Raw genomic sequence first — 19,160 nt, forward strand, 5'->3', positions numbered from 1 at the left:
TAACAACACTGTCTTTTCATTCAGATGGATAAAAATGAGTAACCTTCAGGATTACTGCATACTAGTATAAAGTACTAAACAAGCAAAATCAAATCAAACAGATACTTAGTTAAGACTTAAATATTTTCTGGTGCCCTAATACAGAGAAGCACTGACAACATTGCGCCAAAGTAATTTTGGATACATTGTAAAATAGCCTCTTTTGGAAACCTTCAGAGGTACAGAAGCCTCCTTCAAATCTGAGTCTGAACACACAGGATCTGTATCACATGTCCGGGCAACGCAAACGGTAGCTAAGCAATGATCTCAAGCACAGAAGTACAAAAAGATCTGTACAATTTTAGGACTTTTGAAATTATCTTTTTATATCACCCCTTACTATTTTAACTGCACTAAAATCTATTCTTTTCAATAAACTTTTCTTTTTTAGGTTTTTAGGCTTATCTTACTTTGACCAAAGTTTCAAAATAAATTTAAGTTAGATATTGCTAATGCATTTGGGAAAGGCATATTATAACTCAGCATTAATCTTTAAACATACTGTGAATATTTTTAAGTCAGTAACTGAGTCTCCTTCAATGTTTCAACTTGAAATTTTTCACAGATGTAGCAATGACAGACCTTTATTTAGGATAGACAAACCTTTCTTTTTCAGGCCATCACATTCCCAAGAAGGCTCCAGATATTTCTGTTCTGATTTTTAGATTTCCCTTTTCATTTGTATTTTTTTTAAAAAGGCAATTAGACAGAAAAGTTCCTATAACTCAACTGTCAGAATTAATAGCAGGAATCTTTTTTTTAAAAACTTACAGCGTTTTATTAACAAAAAATAAACAAGCCCACCCTGAACTTTTTAACATGGGAAATCCATATCAATCATTCAAAAAATAATATAAGCCTATGTTTTTAATTACCTAATCACTGAACTACCACTAATTTAAAGTCTATATGCAGGCAAAAATCTCCCAATTTGTCAGGGCCAGGATATAGCTTGTTACTGATGCTCAGCTCCTTTTACTAATAAAATATGAAGGCCTTAAAAGAGACACCCATGATGGAATTTGATCCTCAAGGCATGGCACATGACCTTACAAAGTCCTCACAAGTGTGAACTACAGGACGGTTTGCCATTTACTCTATGGGAATCCTGCTCCATGTAGTACACAGGATGGAGCAGAGCTTAATGCATGTTGAATTATTAACTGTATCCCTAAATTTACCATGGATTTACTTGACTCCTTTTCTTCTTTTACTTCTAATACTAGAGATTATTATAATTCATATATATATATATAAAAATTATTTACTATCCTTTATGGAGCTGCTAGTGAACATATTCTGCAATTATTTTTTTAATTTATTGTTTAACTTTGATCAGAATGTAAATGCAGGGATGGTATTAAGGGAGGAAACTATTAAGAATCCCCACCAGCAAAGCCCGCTGTTTTGTCATTTGTACTGCTTTACACTCATATCCCCAGCTCTTAAGTTTATAAGGCTTTTACAGCAATTCCCAAGCTACATACTTCAGTGGGTGATGCTACATGGAAGAAATGATGTCTTCTATTTTTGTATTACATTTTTTAGGAACTTCATAATACTTGAGAGATGCAGCTTTCAGAGGTGAAATTAGCAAACACAGCTGTCTACCTGAAGTTTAACACTTACCATTGCTAGCAAGTAAAATAAAATCTTTTGGCTTACCATAAAGTAAGATGACAGTACATACCTTCTCTTAACACCTAACATATAAAAACTAGCCACGGATATCTTTCCATAATAAACTGTAGCTGATTTAACTACTGCCTACACTGGAGCAAGAAAGCAAGCAATTTTAATACTGACGAAATAAAGTAAGTGTATGAGAAGTCTCTGAATACAAAACAAGAAGTTGATTTTTCAGGTATCCAACAGATAAGCATGACAGTCTGTAACCCATTTAACCAAGCCATTCTGGTTTTAACAGTTTTGTTTTATAAAACCAATAAATTTAAGTAAAATCTGAAGAACATGAAAAATCCATATTAAAAAAGTAACCCTCATCAGATAAAATAACCTTCATCAGGTATCACGCAGTATTTATGGCAAGAGGGAAAAACCTACATTATCTTGTTTAAAAGCAGAATTCTTAGTATATCAGTGTACCCCGATTCCTCCCTCTTAAAAAAAAAAAAAATTAAATCCACCTTTCACAACATTACAAAGTCTTTCCACAAGGGTATATTATTCTTATAAAACTATAGGGAGCAGATTCATATTTACAAGGCTTTTTAAAACACTAGCAGTATGCAGCATTAGCACTCATAACTACTACAATGAATTCCTTTGTATTGCTAACTGCACAAACCTATCAGTGCATACTGATGAATATAAGAATCAAAGTATATAACAGAGAATTGCTTTATTTTACATGGGTTTCACTAAAGTTTCATTATTAAAAGTTTTGGGCTTTTGGTATAATATGCAACATAATTTTCAGATGCATTTTTAAAATCTGAGTATTTTAAATTGCATATCTTATGAACAGATGGTTCACTGTACATGCTTGACTGAAATTATATAACCTTACAAAGAACATTTACCATTTTAAATCTGATTAAACACTATTCCAAACAAGGACTGGAAACAGTTTGATATTTGTACAAACATAATCTTTTTTAAAGTATTATGCAAACCCATTTAGGCATTGCAAAAAAATGCTGAACTAAGAGACAGAGCGCAATATTTATTTACATTCCATTATTTCAGTAAAATGGTAAGTCTCTGTTTTACTAGTGAGGATTTAAATGAACAATGAAGAAAACTCACAAACTTAAACCATCAAAAATAAAACTATCATCAATTAGTGACCTAAATAGCCATATTTTTAACTAACTTTACTGAATGTAAGAATGACTTAGTGCATGATGAAACCACCCCAGTAGCAGTGCTATACTGGAGCAGTTCAAACATTTTTACCTTCTTAGCTTATTTTTTGGCAATTCAATCTTTCCAAAAAAATCACCTTATGTATTGAACTTCTTATTTTGCATTTTCAGTTCCACAGTGGGACTACATTCAGACATCTGTTTGAATGATGTTTCGATCTGGTGCAACTTTTAATCTAAGACATCACAGTTGCTTTGCACACATACCTCAGCATGGAAAATTAAATGCTTCATTTTGTTTTAAGTTTTTATGCCTTTTCTTTTACTTGAAGCTGTGGCCAGAAAGATCAAGTTACGAGAGACTCCTTTCATGTTTATATAAAGCGATGCTTGGAATTATTTAAAATGTTTACATAAACATAAATGTTTTCAACATGTACATTGAACTTGTGTTTCTGTGGTTGCTTTGCTGGCAAGAGGCAGAAGAGTGGCTGGGACTAAAAACCATAAACGTGCAAGAGACTGGAAGGGTAAAGATACAGAAAAAGAAACAGGTGCCCAAGAAGACTGTGGCACACCATAAAGGTATGATACCGATTAAGGACCACATGGCACTCGAGGGAAAGAAGCAGGGAGAACTCATAATACCATAGAAGAATCAGAGAAAATAACTAAATGAAGAAGAGAAAGGCACAGTAGACAACAAAAAGAGATGGAAAAAAATATGTTGTTACAGTTCTCAGCATCCTAAAACACATTTAGGTACCATTTTCCTAATCTCTTCCCAGTTACCAGGGCTCTGCTAACTCTGCAGAATCTCCTTAATAGTTTCCTCCCACAGTTTTTATATATCCATGAAAACTAAACCTCTGGTAATCAGTGCTCTATCAGAGCAGAAAAATATATTACTACTATTATTACATGCACAGTCTTAGAGAATCCAAAAGCCGATAGTTTTGCAAAGCTAGATGTTACTGTATTTCACTCTCCTCTTCCCACGCTAGCCACTAGTTCAGAATCAGCTTTTAATTACATTTAGTAACAGGAAAGAATATCTGTCTTTAGCTTGATCCACTGCCTTGCTCTGACCAGACTCTATGATCAATTTGATATTATTAGAAGCAAATGAAATATCAGCTGTGTCTTGCTGATGAGTACATGTTGTGCCTAAGCCTCCACTATCATATAACTACAGTTTTAATTAAACTTTTAAAGACTATGGGCTTTACTTATAGTTGGCGATACTGAATGTGTGTAGCCTAAAATCTTCATGATAAATAAAAACCGAAAAGCAAAATACCTTCTAATTACCTGTATAGATGTATCACAGGCTAAAATATAGCTTTAAATTCTTCTAGCATAGTAAAAAAAAAAAAAAAGCTAAGAAGCTAAAACATTTAAGAATATTTGAAATATCTACAGGTGGATTTGCTTCTTTGACTCCTGTAAATCTGAATTAATTACTGAATCAAAGTTACATGCTATAAACTGGCACATGTAACAGACGCACAGTTTTTTCTCTCAAATACATCTACCTTAGAAATACATTTATTCTTATTTATATAGGGATGCTATGCATCCTTAAACATACAGAAAGATTCTTCTCTACTTGAAAAAGATTTAAAGAGATGTTAATTCCTATATTGCAACACTTCCAAGTCTGGAGCTATACACTGTCTAAAAATACAGAAGTCCATCTTTTAAAGAAGGCTTTCCTTACTGTCTTCTGGAAATAAAACCAGAACTGGAAAAAAACTTAGAATAAAATGCATTCAGAGTATCTGAATGTTGTCTTCAAAACATTATAAAGAAGTAAGAGAACTACTGATACTAACAAGTAAGGAAACAAACAACCCATAGGAACAAGATGTATAACACAAACAGAATTTCAGGTCAAATAGGTTAAAGAGACAGAAATGTCGTTCCCTTTCTCTGAGATCATTTGAAACCTCAGGCTGTTGCAAGAAGAAAGTGAGAGTAAAAACAGGATACATTCATTCTGGTGCCCAATTTTTCTACAATGCTTTAAGTAAAAAACAAAATTACTTTCCACATTTTCAGTTTCTCCTTTAAATGTCTTCTGAAATATTACAAAGAATTTTTTTTTAAGTTTTCTATACAGTACAGAGACAAGAGGTCAAAACACAGAAACTTTATAACAGCTGAGATAACAAACTGCCATCCTAGAAAACTAGGATAAGCACTGGATCAACGAAAGTTTAGGAACATATCTGGGGTCTAAAAGCACAGCAGTTAAACTTTTTCCTTTTACCATTTCTTAAACTGCAGTGACCAGGCTTTCTACAGCAGCATTACAGAAGTTATTTAAACTGCGGTAGCAATCTCCACCATGACTATCATCTTTCTATAGTACCTCTAGGGAAGCAAAACCCAAAAAAACATGTCTATATATGTAAACATTACCAGTCTTAAGTGACTGGGCTATATGTCATATGAACTTCCGTCTGTCTGAAAACTCCATCAGAGAGAGTAAATCCTGCAGACAAACTGCAACATTAGCAGATTATAAGATTCTTATTTTCCTGTGAATATTTTATTTCCCTGTGAATTTCTGTACAGACTTGAGAGCTGGAATGACCCAAAACTTTTAAAATACAAATGAAATACAATCCAAGAATGTATTCCAACCCATTTGGTTGGATTCAAGCAGATCATTCATCACTGACCTTTCTCACAACATATTTCTGAAACAAGCCATTGGGTGTTCAAGCTCCTTGTCATGGCACCCACCTTGATTACCACAGTAAGTAATAAACTGATACTTGGAAACCCATGACGAGAAAAGATACAGGGAAATACATAATGTCTGAATCCCCTCTAGTAACTGTATGTCAGGTCTAAGCCATAACCACGCTCTCTTAAACAAAGGCAGTTTCTGTTTCCCAGCCTCAGCAGCACAGGATTTGCCAGTTGCATATTTCTGCTACTCTTCATGGAACACTTGACAGTAGCTTTAACCTGTGCTATCCATCTTTCATGTCTCTACACTCCTTGCACTACTACAATTTTTCTCCCTGTCATTCTTGACAGTGAAAAGAAAAAATGTATACATGAAGAGGATCTAGAGTGCTACACTTGCCATCTTTTGTGAATATTAATTCAACATTATCTATTTCTCAAATCTTTGTTGTTTATTTTTTGAAGATCTTCATATATCAGAAACAAAAGCCACCCAGTTATTAGTTTCATACAGTTTCTGTGACAAATAAAGGGCTCTCCAGCTGCAGTAGAGTTCCTTGCCATATGCCTGAATTTAAGGTCAAAGCACTCACTAAAGCCACAAAAACTGGGGCAAGGTGAGCGGTTATCACAGCTGCCAGAGGTAAATGAGGTGTGCCTCTTATGCAATATAGAGGACTGAGTCCACTGACACTCTGAGCAGACACTGACATTATGACAACTATTGTTAGATTGTTGCAGGTTAAAACCAAATTGTGTGGTTCTTCAGGCAAGGTGTAAGGAGGCTGCGGAAACCTTGTGACAAAGACAGTAACAAAGGAGCTCTCCTAAACATTTAAGCTGGTTACCTTGCCTTTAAAGCAGGAATAGAGCTCCTATTAAAAAAAAAAAAAAAAAAAAAAAAAAAAAAAAAAATCGGGCAAGGCCCACAAATTAAATTTATACCACCTATCACAACTTATTTTTTGCATTGTCACTTGGTAACACTAAGATACCAGTTAATGTCTGGCTGGCCATAAGACTATTCAACCTTCATCAAGGAACGGACTCACGCATCCCACTTCAATGCCAAGTCCTTCTCGCCTGAGGCACAACCACAACTTTTCTCCTTGAGTTACTTGTGATGCAGATTTCTCACCATATGCTTCTCAGCTTGATTTCTGAATATTTTTTAATCCTTTTCACACTCTTCAGCTCCTCTCACCAGGCTCACAAAGCTGTGATCCCAGAACAAGAGTATCTGACAAAAATGTATTTGCATTGTCATATTAAGAGACCCAATAATTTTCAGAAATCTTGCAAGACTCTCAAGATGTTAAAACAAACTACAGATAATAACGAAACACTGAAGTTGGCAAAAGCTCCAGCTACTGTCATCCTGCCTTTCTACAGAAAAAAAATTTTTAGGAAGCATTCCTGATGGTTCATCAGCATTAATGTCATCACTGAATCACTTCCAGTACTTTAAGTCAAAACACCTTACCCAGGTAATACAGCAAAAGAAAATGCACATTATGGGCTTCATCCAGTGTTAGACAGTATGCCCACTATTACGCTTTTCCACAAATGAGAACTGAGTTGGAAAAATAACAGAGGTTATTTATTGCACATTCAGCTGTGGTAATTGTCTTCAAGTACCAATTTTACCTACTGCAGAGGGCAACTGATTTCTGATTCAGTCTGCAATTCTTTGTAGACTATTTCCATGCCAAACGCTTAAGGCTGACCTCACCATAAGTGCTTTCTCCTGTGTAAGTCTTTCCTATACCTTTTAGACCCCACTGAAGTCTAAATAACGTAATTTGTATTAAGCAACACTAACCAATGGTTTAATAGAAAGGTTTAAACAAATGATTACAAGATATTCATACTCTATGTATCTCACCAGTAACAGTATTTAAATCATTCACGTCTAGAAAACAACAGTTTTGTAACAGCAAACATATTTAAATTATAAGGGAACCATGTGATTTCTTCCCACTATCTATGCTTGACCTTGCATTCTGCAGTCAATGGGAGTTTGCAACTTCAGTCATGAACAGGGGTTTCTGCAAGCTACTGAAATTTAAATAGTAAATAATACTAGTAAAATTTATTTCAGTAAGACCAAATTTTTTCCCTACTTTTCACTTAAACTCACTTTTAAAAAGATATTTTAATAATTTGAAAATATTTTAATCTTCATTATTTTTATTAATTTATTTTATATTAATATAATTTTATAATATTATATAATAATTATTTTATAATTCTTGCAGCCCTCATTCAATCTAAGCTTCCATGAAAATGTCAGTATTTTTTTCTATTAAATAAAGTTCCTTTGTGTCACAAAACAGCAATTATTGACTGTCATTTTAAACAAGTGTTATAACTTGCTCATTAATATGTAGTGTCAGAAAAATTACTAAAATCATATTGCTTTATGAAAAATCCTCTGTATACTGTAATTGCTCATTTAACAGAATAACAACATGAGATGATTTTTTTCCCATTATGTATCACAAGCCTGTCATCCTAAAAGTCATTCTGGCTCCCACGTTACAAATACACTTCAGTATTTCTATAGGCAATGCCAAAAAAAATCAGCAAGTGCTCAATGACTTTTGCCAAAAAAAGCATGACTCTTTGCACAAGAATTTTCTCGCCATTTATAAACAAAGCCATTTTGAAAGTTCACGCTTGTGATTTGCTATGGCAACTGATATACTCCACCATAAGACAAAGCAGAGAGCAAAACAGTGATTTATTACAAGTGGTAACTATTGTACAATAACTCCATTTAAACATATAGGATCTATGTTTAAAAAAAGTTATGCCAGATTATACTTAAAATAATCCATTGCACTAAATATTATATAATCTAAGCATCGGATATTCAGGAATTAATTCAAATTATATGAAAAATCATCCTGTAGCATTACCAAACAAGTAATGCTAGACTACAAAAATTGCAAAGTCACAAACCTGTAACACTAAAAGATAACGTTGACTATTTTACCAAAAGGCAACTTTAATGTTAAAATTCTCATTGATACGGAATAGTCTTAGTCATTTCTGACAAGACTTCTTCACCACCTACTTGCTCTTCAATCCTGTGACTGTTCAGTGTCAGAACACATGATGATGGTCAATCCAATCTGTACAGCCAATGGCAAAATTTCCTAACAAACTTCTCTGGCACTGCGCCTCACCAGGTCATCCTAGAGCTTGACCACTTCACATCTTTCCCACTGCCCTCACTATGGTGATCACCGTAAGAGAAACACCCCAGGAAGGAGGACCCTCACTGGGTCAGCAGCTAGATTCCTCTCCAGCTATACACCAGCCACAGTGTTTTCCTAAATACAGTAACTAGAGCTAATTTTAACAATTTTTCAGCTCTGTCTAAAGACTAAATATAGTAGTTGCTCCTTTTTATTAATGTTGCCGTAATAGAATTAGGTGAGAGAAACCAACATATTTACACTATTTTAGTTCCTAAATCTCAGTAACATGCAAGAAACAGGAACAGTTCAAAACACGCTAAATATTCAATCACTGATTCTTATTCGCCCAGGAAGCAGGAACTTCACTGGGGGTTAATATATACTCTGCTCTATCTACTTAATTTTGTGCTGTCTTTTTGATACCTGCACAATTTTCATCTCTTATTAAAGCATAAGAATGCAGTGGATAACAAACTAAAAGAGCGTAAGTCAAAACTATCTCCATTTTATTCCACTTACGAATCTAGAAACTGCTAACACTATACATGGTTCACACAAAAAAGGAAGAAAGAAATTATTCATTTTTTCTGCAGCTAAAACCTGAGGGTTTATTTAGCGCACGGGGTGGGGGGATGGGTGGTGTTTTGGGCTGGGTTTTGGGTGTGAATTTTGTTTACAGTTTTCTCAATCCTTGCTCAATTTTCTATTAAACTCAGCAGAAGATCACCTTACTAAAAATATAGTAAAATCTTAGTAAAGAACACACGATTCGGCTTATGGAACTGTGTCATGCCAAATGACACTCCTTTGTACAACAACATTCAAGACGCACGCAGTGATTAAATAAATAAATAAATAGTGCAGATTAGTGTAGTTATACAGAATACAGAAACTTCTAATTTACAATACTTCTGTGCTGAGTCCTAAGATCATGCTTAGTCTACAAAAATGCAAACCAAATAAATAAAACTCCAATTCCTGAACAAAATAATAAACTGACTGAAAGTATACCCTGTACTGTCATTATAAATACAAAGAAATACAGGTCTGTAATTTCCTTCTTCCTGTTTACTTTACAGCTTGCAAGACAAACCTAGGTTGCAGTTTTCCAAACTCACTAAGCAAATTGGTCACATAGTTAATATTAAATTCAGTGGAATTTAGCTAAATCCCCTGGTCATCTTAACTTACATTTTAAAAATCTGTCATTACAGCTAAATTCAGCTCTGAGAGATAAAGGAAATAACTAACCCGCAAATCAGGTAATAACCCTTATGAAAAGTAAGTTAGAAGTTTTGTCTTACCTCATTAAACCTTGTCACAAGATCTTCTACAGCATTACGTTCACCATTGGCAGAAGATAGAATACTAGCGGATATGGAAGCTTTAATAGATGGCAGCTTGCTTTGACATTCTGCATTACCCAAATCCCTGGTTAAAAAGCAGAGGTAGTCAATGGGTAAGACTTTCCGGTAGAGCTCCTGCTCCTGCTCTGTCAGAATGCTGGCAACCTCCTCTGGGAACTGGATGAGGTGCTGCAGTTCGATCAGCTCTTTGCTGATACCAGCCACGTTGTAGGGAAGGACGCTGGAGCCAGCCATAGATGTACACGCTTGACGTTCTAAAACAAAACAAATAAAAAATTTATTAGGTTTCACCTTTAACTCTTGGACTGGGCTGTGCAAAAGCAAGAAAACTTGTTCTTTTGCATTTTCATTCATTTATTCAGCAGTACACTATATGCTAACTACTTTATATTTAAACAACCTAATACGTTCTTTCAGTTGGGGTCTTTCTGCATCTGTCTATATCTGGTATTAGCTAGATAGCTGGCAACTGGGGCTTCTGAGATTGCTAAGCTACCTGCCAAAACGTGCTTGCTTCCTGACTTAGCCAAACGCCTGCTCCAGTCACCTGCAGTTTTGTCAAAACTTCAAATAAAAGGATCATCTGGGCAGGGTGCGGCTCCGGTTTCCCTCCATATTAGAGTCCGCGGTACAAAGGGGTTTGAGGCCTTGACTGGGGCATCAGGACTCTACTGCCACAAGAAATAATGTATAATGATCACATAAAACCTATGTGGGTCAGCGTTTTTCTTCATATTCCTCTTGCTACAAGATAAACTTGTATCTGAGCTCACTGTATCCTGAAACTAAATGTACGAAGTTACAAAACATTTTTCATTCCTCTGGGAAAATGCGTATATTTGGGAGTATACACTTTTTATCCATTATTACAAAACATTCATGGTAGCTTTATAATATCCTAGCAGCGATGTCCCTTGAAAAATAAGACTTCTCCTAAGAAGGAAGAAGCCAAGCTTTGTAAGACCATGTGGGAAGCCTGAAACATCAACACAATGATTCCAAAACAGTGAGTATGAGTATTCTGAATAGATAAGTTTAGAATGGGTTCTCTGAACAATAATTTTTTCAGCATTACTTAAATGTATAAACAGTCATAGTATTATATTCTGTATTCTTCTTCCTTCCCAGGAAAAGGAGGGGGTTTTTTTGCATTGCTTCACAAAATATCTTTAGAGATTTTTTGCACACGTAATGGAGGTACACTCCAGATCTGTCTTTTGCTTCAATTTTTTTTTATATCAATAAACTCTCATTTGTAGAGGAAGAAAACATACTTTCTGTTCTCTAAAAAAACCCCCAAGCTCATAATGACTGATTACAATTCATTCTCTTATAATAAACATAAAATATACTACATGAGGTTTCCCTTGTTACATTCATTTTATGCAAACTCTATTCAATCAGTGGGAAATTAAAAAGACAGAAAATTACCTTTTCTTTATATATTCTACTAAAGGTCAAAAGATAAATTATAGCAGCCCTAATTAAAGCCTTTGGGCTAACAGAACCTGTTGAGAAATTTTCAAATACATAAAAGGCTTCAGAAAGAGCCAAAGAGTAATTGTTTCTGTAGCTAGACTGGGGAGGAAAAAGGCAACAGACTTCAATTTGCAACAAGCAATATCCTGGTTACATAGTGGGGAACAGGTATAACTTCAAGCATAGCGAAGTAGTGCTGTACGGTATCTGCCGGTATCAAGAAATCTCTGTCACTGAAATTCTGACAAGAAAGATCAAGGGACAAAAAGACAGTTAAGAACACCATGTTGACACGTCAATCCTGTTTTGGGCAGCAGGTGAAGCGCAGTGAGCTTCTGGGCTTCCCTTCAGTCTTGTTTGCTTTGAGTCTACATGGGACTCCAATTCCATTTTCTACTTCAATCTGTGCAGAACAATTCTGAGAAGTTCCATACGAAAAAGCTCTTAAAGCTCATTTGCACTGTTCCCGACTTTGCAACAGAACATAAGCTTATGCCAAAATAAAAACAATGCAAAATATAATCTTCATTTTATATTACAGGGATTGTACATTTGCACAGCGCTTTGCATATACAGACCAAACTGTCACTGTCACAACCAGCGTTCTCTCAGAAAGAGGAGGATGTGGAAGGCATGACGCAAACATCTGCTACCACCCATTTGCTCCCTAGAAGTCACAGTGCCTTGCTGCCCCATGTGTGACAGCTCTTCTCACTCATGGACTTTCCTGGGAATTACGAGGCGCCCTGTCAGCCAGGAGAAGGCAGAGAATGTACAGCCTGTACCAGCCTCTCCTGTGCCTCGCTGCTGAAACCGAGGGTGTACAGGCTGTGTCTACGTTGTCAGTTTCTTTCAGCTCGCAAATACACTTTTGAAGCGCATCTCCGAAACATCCTCACTTACTGTGCTTTAGTTTACAGTCTTGGAGCACACGAAGTGGATCCTTTTCAGACGAAGCTGCACCAGAAGACATGCTCCCAGAAGGCAACTTACACATCCCAGTTGCTAACAAGCCATAGCTGTTGGCAGCATCCGAGCTCTGGAGAGGACACTTGAGGTCAGGAAAGGACAGCTGGGCCAGACAGCTCACATCATGACTCGGCTGCAGGTGATCACGTAACGCAGGAGACAAGACCAGCAAGTACCATGGGCAATGCAATGCCACAGAAATACTGGTGCTTTGCGAATTCAACATTATTTGGTATCCACAGTTATGAACACCTTATATCTATCGATATAGCAGGAAAGGAAGGCCTAACTCTACAAGGAGTGTCCAGTCAAGTAGTGACTGATGGAAAAGAGATAACACGCGAGTCAAGATGAGCTGTTCCCCGATGCACTGCTTGCTGACAAGATTTAGGTCAGCGTTCTCAATAATTCACCTTCTCCATTACAGTACCCACGGGACATTACAAAACCCGCCCACATTCACACTTTCAACAGATCCACATTGTCTCAGAACTCCAGCTTTGCTCAAAGACCTCAGAAACTGGCAAAGGTTGACACTGAATTTGCAACAGGCTAGAGCACGGTTCATGATCCTATCACACGCTGCCTTGCCTAAGCATAATCACCCTTCAGGCTCCACTTATTATAACCTCTCACATCTAAGAACAAGGATCAACACACTGATGTGACCAGCGGTAAGAAGGTGGCTCCACAGTGTATCTCCGGACTGACAGAAACTACTAGATATATCTCATTTGAATTTTGTTTCACTAGACTGACTGCCCATTGATCAAGTCCAGCAGAAAGCTAATGCAGGGATTTTGAAAGCCGTTAATGAAACTACCTTTAATGAAACCGTGATCTTCCGTAACAAAACCTTCATAAGCCAGCTTCATTCTACCAGAAAAATGAAACTGTCAAAAAGAAAAATCTTTTCATGGAAGCTAAGCCAAGATGATTCCAGCCACAGGCTAAACAAGATCAGCCACTGGTATTGCTGGATTTGGAGGGAGATAGAAAATAAATAAAACTCTTCCCGATTCAAAAAACTGAATTTCAAACTAGCATTTCTCAATTCTCCATTAAACTGGAAGAACTAAACAAGTGCCATGTCTTTAATGTAAAAGTGCATGGAACAAGCTGCTGCAGCAAGAGTGCAGCTGATATCCAAGGAAAGGCACTCAGGCCAAACAGAATTATAAAGGCTTGCAGCTCATGGCTGAAGTATGAATACAAATACTGAGAAAGTAGAAGTATAACTTATTTCTGTTGACTATTTCTACACCTATAAATATTTCTATCATCCATAATTCACATCTTTGCAAGTCTTGGTTGTTGACATATTTCACCTCTCCAGATTCTGATTTTTTATCTTTCTTCATTCCAGTCTTACATGCTTTATCACAGAAAATCCAGGATCCTCATTCTCAGCTTCACCACCCTCCATGATTTACACTTTGCACAAAAGTCTACTCCTTTTTCTTTCTCTCTTTTTATTTGCCTGTACTAAACTAGACCTTTTTCTGGAGTATTTTTTTGTCTCTTTTTCATGTCTAAGACTTTTGTTATTTTTTATGCCAGGAACTGAGCTGCACTTCTCTGTTTCTGCTATAAAACTCCCTAACCAGCCTCATCCACAAGTCCTCTAGCTTTGTGTTGTCCTTTTATATTCTTCAGGAAATAGATCATATCTTTCTGTGCTTCAAAGACCAACCAGGTCCTTAGATTAACTTGCAGAATGGACCTGCTGTCAGGCCAAAATTAGGGTAGATTTTGTTAGAGTTAAGACAGGATACGATTCTCACTAAAATTAGCTGCTGCTGCAGTAAATGGTGTTATTCTTTGGGCTCTACCACATCAAGTTAATGCTAAAGCTAGGAGAAGAAAATGAAGACCCTGGCTATTCATTTGCAAGTTGTCTAAAGCTAGAACTGATAGCTTTGCTTATCCTTCTGATACACAGCTGAAGCAGATAATCTTTTAAATAGCAAGGACTGCTTTTATTAATCAAAACAAGATAACCTCTGCCTAGCTTTCAAAAAAGGACTCATGGGTTGACTTAATCATTGCTGATACACATGGGAACAAAAAGGCCTTGTCTTCTCCAACAAAAGAATTATCTACTAAAAAATGGGAGGAAAATACAGAATGCCTGCTTCAGGATATTACTCAGCCTAACTCTAAAAAAATACTCTCTCAAGAATTACTCCTTTTTTTTTTTTTTTTTTTTTTTAACTTTCTACAAGGTTTAGTAAGGAGCTCTTCTGTCAACAGATCTACTTCAAATTAACTCAGTCTTTATTGCTATAAAACTTAGAATTTCCATACATATTTTATATGTATAGGCTCTATAAAAGCTATACTGAAAAAATAAATTTCAAGCATGTAAGTATGTAAGAACTGTGTGTGCATTTTTGTGTGTGTATACAAAAAAGTTGAGACAGTCTTGAAAAACTGTTTTTTTCTGGTGTTTATTGAACCATATTATGTTTGTGTTAGCTATATTAGCAAGAAGTTGATTCAGTATTTTTTTAGTATGAAAAACAGGGAGTTCACTTTAAAGAAAAATGCAAAGAAACTTTTATAAATAAAACCATGAAAAATACTGCTAGAAGGCTACTGTTAATTATCTGTAATCATTCATAGAATTTTTCCACACTGGTATGTTCTACTACACACAGTAGTTACATGACATGTGAGACATCCTAACAATAAAAGCAAAATTACCTGTACTTTTACCATATTTCTTGTAAAGTTAAAATTAAAAGGTGCTTATTTATTAAATTTTATTTCACCATGCACACCGGTAGTTTATTAATACACTATATGATATAAATATTGGGCTGCTGCCATCAATTTTCTCCAGGCAGAAATTCAGGATTGGGTTTGAGCAAAGTAAGTGGAATTCATACAAAGACAGAATGAAAATAAATACAGCCCTGACTGTAATCACACCACTGTTAAAAGTGCTAATCCTGCATAAAATTACAGTTGCCAACCATGCAATCTGTACTTTGATAAAATCACATCGCTTCCAATGTGAATTGTGACCAAGTAAGGCCAGTGGTACAGAATTACTTTCATCCCAGTTCAAACACAACTCTTACTTTTGATACTTGTAGGGATGTGCTATGCATATGGAAGTACACCCAGGGAAAAGCCACTGTACTTTTTAAATGAGCACAATCTCAAAAGTGTAAACCTGCCAAAAAGATTAAAATAGACTTTCAACAAAGTTTGATGAATTGACAAATGAGATAACTGGATTTGTGTCTTCATTTTATTTCTAGGTTGCTTTTCTTTCAACATTTACTTTGAGGAAAAAGAAGTATTCTCTCTATACATTCAAAAACCAGCAGTTGCAAGCAGTAAAGTGAAAATCACAATCATTAAAAAAGTGCTCACTCTCTAGAAGGCTACTGGGGGAAAATCCTGTGACTATGACAAACTGTGTGTTCTAAAGCAGAAAACAGATTTCAATAGCTGTAAAAATAAAAGTAATTATTCAACCTATTATAACATCTTATAACTCAGTTGCTTTTTTGAGAACAGACTTTGCTTCCATGAAATTATACTACTGTGACTAAAATTACACAAAAGTCTTGGAGGATTATTTTTCTCAGTTGTTATTGAAAGGTAATGCAATAAATGGATTCTAATAGAAGCCTTTTTAACAAGCCATGCTACAGACATCATCCAAGCTGTTCATAAGCTTTAAGAGTACATACGGATTATGTTTACAGTGAGAAAATAAAAGCAGACTGTGGAAAAAAATCGAGAGCCACAGGTGAACAACTGCCAATATATGTAATACTGAAGTATTCTGTTCAAAAAGAGGAAAAATACAATAAAAACCTCCCCCAAACAGAAGACACCTTCATATGTAATATATGACAGTTGAATTGACCACCAGCTTCAGATACTGATCAGCATAACTGGGACAAGATTGTTTTGCTGTCCCTTGGATGCAACATATCTCAGTACCATAATAACCAAACCAACAAGCTTTTGTTAATTTCCTGTTCCTCTTCTGTATAATTAAAAACATATCTCTCTCTCTTTTAATGAACATGAATTCACTGTTATCAAGTTTGAATGTGGACAACTCACTCCAGTATCAAAGGGCCTAATATTAAACTCAGTGGGAAGCTTGCCACAGAACAGGATCAAGTTCAAGTTCAATTTCACTGTAGAAACCAGTGAAATTAATAGATCCCATTTCTTCTTCCAATTTACTTGTGAGTCAAGTATCAAAGAATCAGAAGACACACATGCTCTCTCTCCATATCCCTAAATTTAGCAATATGAGCTACCTCTTAAAACTACGTATCAGCATGCATTGCAAATTATTAGCAGGGGAGCTCTGGAGCTACAGGGTACTTGGACAAAATAAAGTTGGAGTTCAGTATGACCTGAGTACCAGTAAACAGAAAATAATACTCTGAGCAAAGAAAGATTCCCAGATGATGAGTTGAAGAAAAGAAGATTAACTTAGCCAAGGTCTGTATGGAAAATAAACTTTTATTAGACCAAGCAATATTACAGACACACTCTGAGGGCACCAGATCTTTTTCAGGTTTGGAATAGAAACAGCAAACTTCACAGCTAGTGTGAGGATACCTGCTTTGAGTTTAATTTGATCATGGTAATAGCAAGACATTGGAGCTCTCTGGTGGAGCAGAAGCAAGTCATCACAATGAAAAGAACAATAGTTTCTACAGTGCAGAGGAAAAAAAAGAAAAAGGTAGAAATCAGCTGTAGAACAGAATTTTGCTGGAAACAGATCACTATGAAACTATAACTCACAGATATTTCTATCGAGGCTGAGATTTTATTGTCGAATAGATTTATTAAACCTCTGGAGAGGATTTAAAAAAAAGGCAGCAATCATGTTGAGGTATAATTGAATTAAATTACAATTATATACCACAAAATCCTGACTCACAAACTGACCAGCACATTGGAATTCAGCAAATGAAAGATATGGAGCACTTGTAATAACAACCACTTATTCCTAAAATCACTTCTTGCTTTAGGAATAGCAAAGGGGTCAGTTCTGAAAATCAGACTCTGAACTGTGTGCTCTTTTTTTTCTTTTGCAATTATAACACCAGTCAAGTGAAATTCCAGAAAAAAAAATGGAAAGTACTGTACAGTTTGAGATACAACCTGCCTATATAATTTCTGACTTGAAACAAATTTGACCAAACAAATTACATACTTATCAGGACAGTTGAGATGTATAGGCATGGGAAAGAATTACTTTTTTCTTTTTTTTTTTTTTTTTTAACCTCAAAAGTTGTGGATAAACACTCTCAAAGGGTAAAACGTATGCACAGACAAACATTCATTCAGATTTTCAAAGCTGAGTTTTAAAGACCACCAACATGAAGGATTTAGTAAAATATTAAATTTAAATTAACAATTGCATAGCAATCCTTACATTTTTCAGAAGTTCCTACCCATAAGTATGAACTTGAAAACCCATTTAAACCCTGTCTGTGGTTGGATTCAGAAGACCTTGGTTGTAAACTATACGTATGAGCACTGACATAAAATATGGAAGGAATTTAAAGTATCACCATGATTTCACCACACCTGAGACTGCCATGTCTGCCTCCCATCATCCCCAGGAAACAGCTACACACTGCCCTGTGTAATTACATCTACACTGCTGCTCAGATTTCTGGCAGTGTATCCCAGGGCTTTTACCACTCCGCTAGCCTGAGTCATTCACAGAAATATTTTGCAGCGTACAAAAGAAGAACTTGGCTGCTTGTCTCTGCATTACCATATACTGTCAACACATTTAACCAACCATTTCCTGCTCTGTATGCAGTTTGGCTGGTACTGGCTACAGCTGATAGAAACAATCACAGACCTGTCCATAACAAACGGATCCATTGTTTTTGCTTCTGGCTGTACACTCACCAGAAAAGAAGATGCAGACAGTGGCATTGTAACAGTGAATTTTGACTCTGCAAAAACAGTAGCAGATCTCAGAACAAAATTTATGCCATTTGATGCCGATTTCCCGATTCCTTTCCCTTTCAGGGCAACTAGCAAAGAGCTGGGACTGCATCCTCACGCAGACACAGGATGACTAGCGATGCCTCCAGAATATCTGCGTAACAATCGGTGTGATTCTGCAGGTTAACCCCAGCCAACAAACATTTCTTCTGCACCTGAAATAACAGGCTTTGAAGGCAGTGCCCTAACAAATGACCCTGAGGCTACCAGGGTAGCAAATGGATACTTCAGGTACCAAGGGCACCTAATGTTACGCAAGGTTTGGCTGAACAGAGACAGGTTCATAGATACTAAGGAGAGAAGAATCACCAGAGCGTATTGCCAAAAGTCTGAAGAGATCCACCACCTACATCTTTAGTCAGAAAGCAGCCTTATTGCTTCCAGTCTACGTGTTTGGCAACCGGCCACCTGGGCCCTGCTATTTTAGGGGACCTTCACCTATTGCTATAGTTCATGAAACTATATCCCGATTTCAGAACACCTGCCAAAAGAAGGTTTAATTACAAATTTGCTAGATAGACAGTGAGTGTCCAATCAGCTGGTTGAAAATTAGATCTCAAAAG

The 19,160-nt window shown here is 36.1% G+C and overlaps 1 protein-coding gene across 4 annotated transcripts in view; it reads right to left on the reverse strand.

The window, feature by feature from the left end:
* Positions 1-19,160, reverse strand: part of PLCE1 (phospholipase C epsilon 1) — a 165,165-nt gene that overhangs the window by 51,338 nt on the left and 94,667 nt on the right. For all 4 annotated transcript variants that reach the window (XM_049809586.1, XM_049809585.1, XM_049809584.1 and 1 more), the window contains exon 4: positions 10,078-10,394. In XM_049809586.1, coding sequence (XP_049665543.1) covers positions 10,078-10,394 — 317 coding nt within the window. The remainder of the gene's footprint in view (positions 1-10,077; positions 10,395-19,160) is intronic.

The sequence above is a fragment of the Accipiter gentilis genome, chromosome 9 (assembly GCF_929443795.1).
Source record: "Accipiter gentilis chromosome 9, bAccGen1.1, whole genome shotgun sequence".
Taxonomy (NCBI): Eukaryota; Metazoa; Chordata; class Aves; order Accipitriformes; family Accipitridae; genus Astur; species Astur gentilis.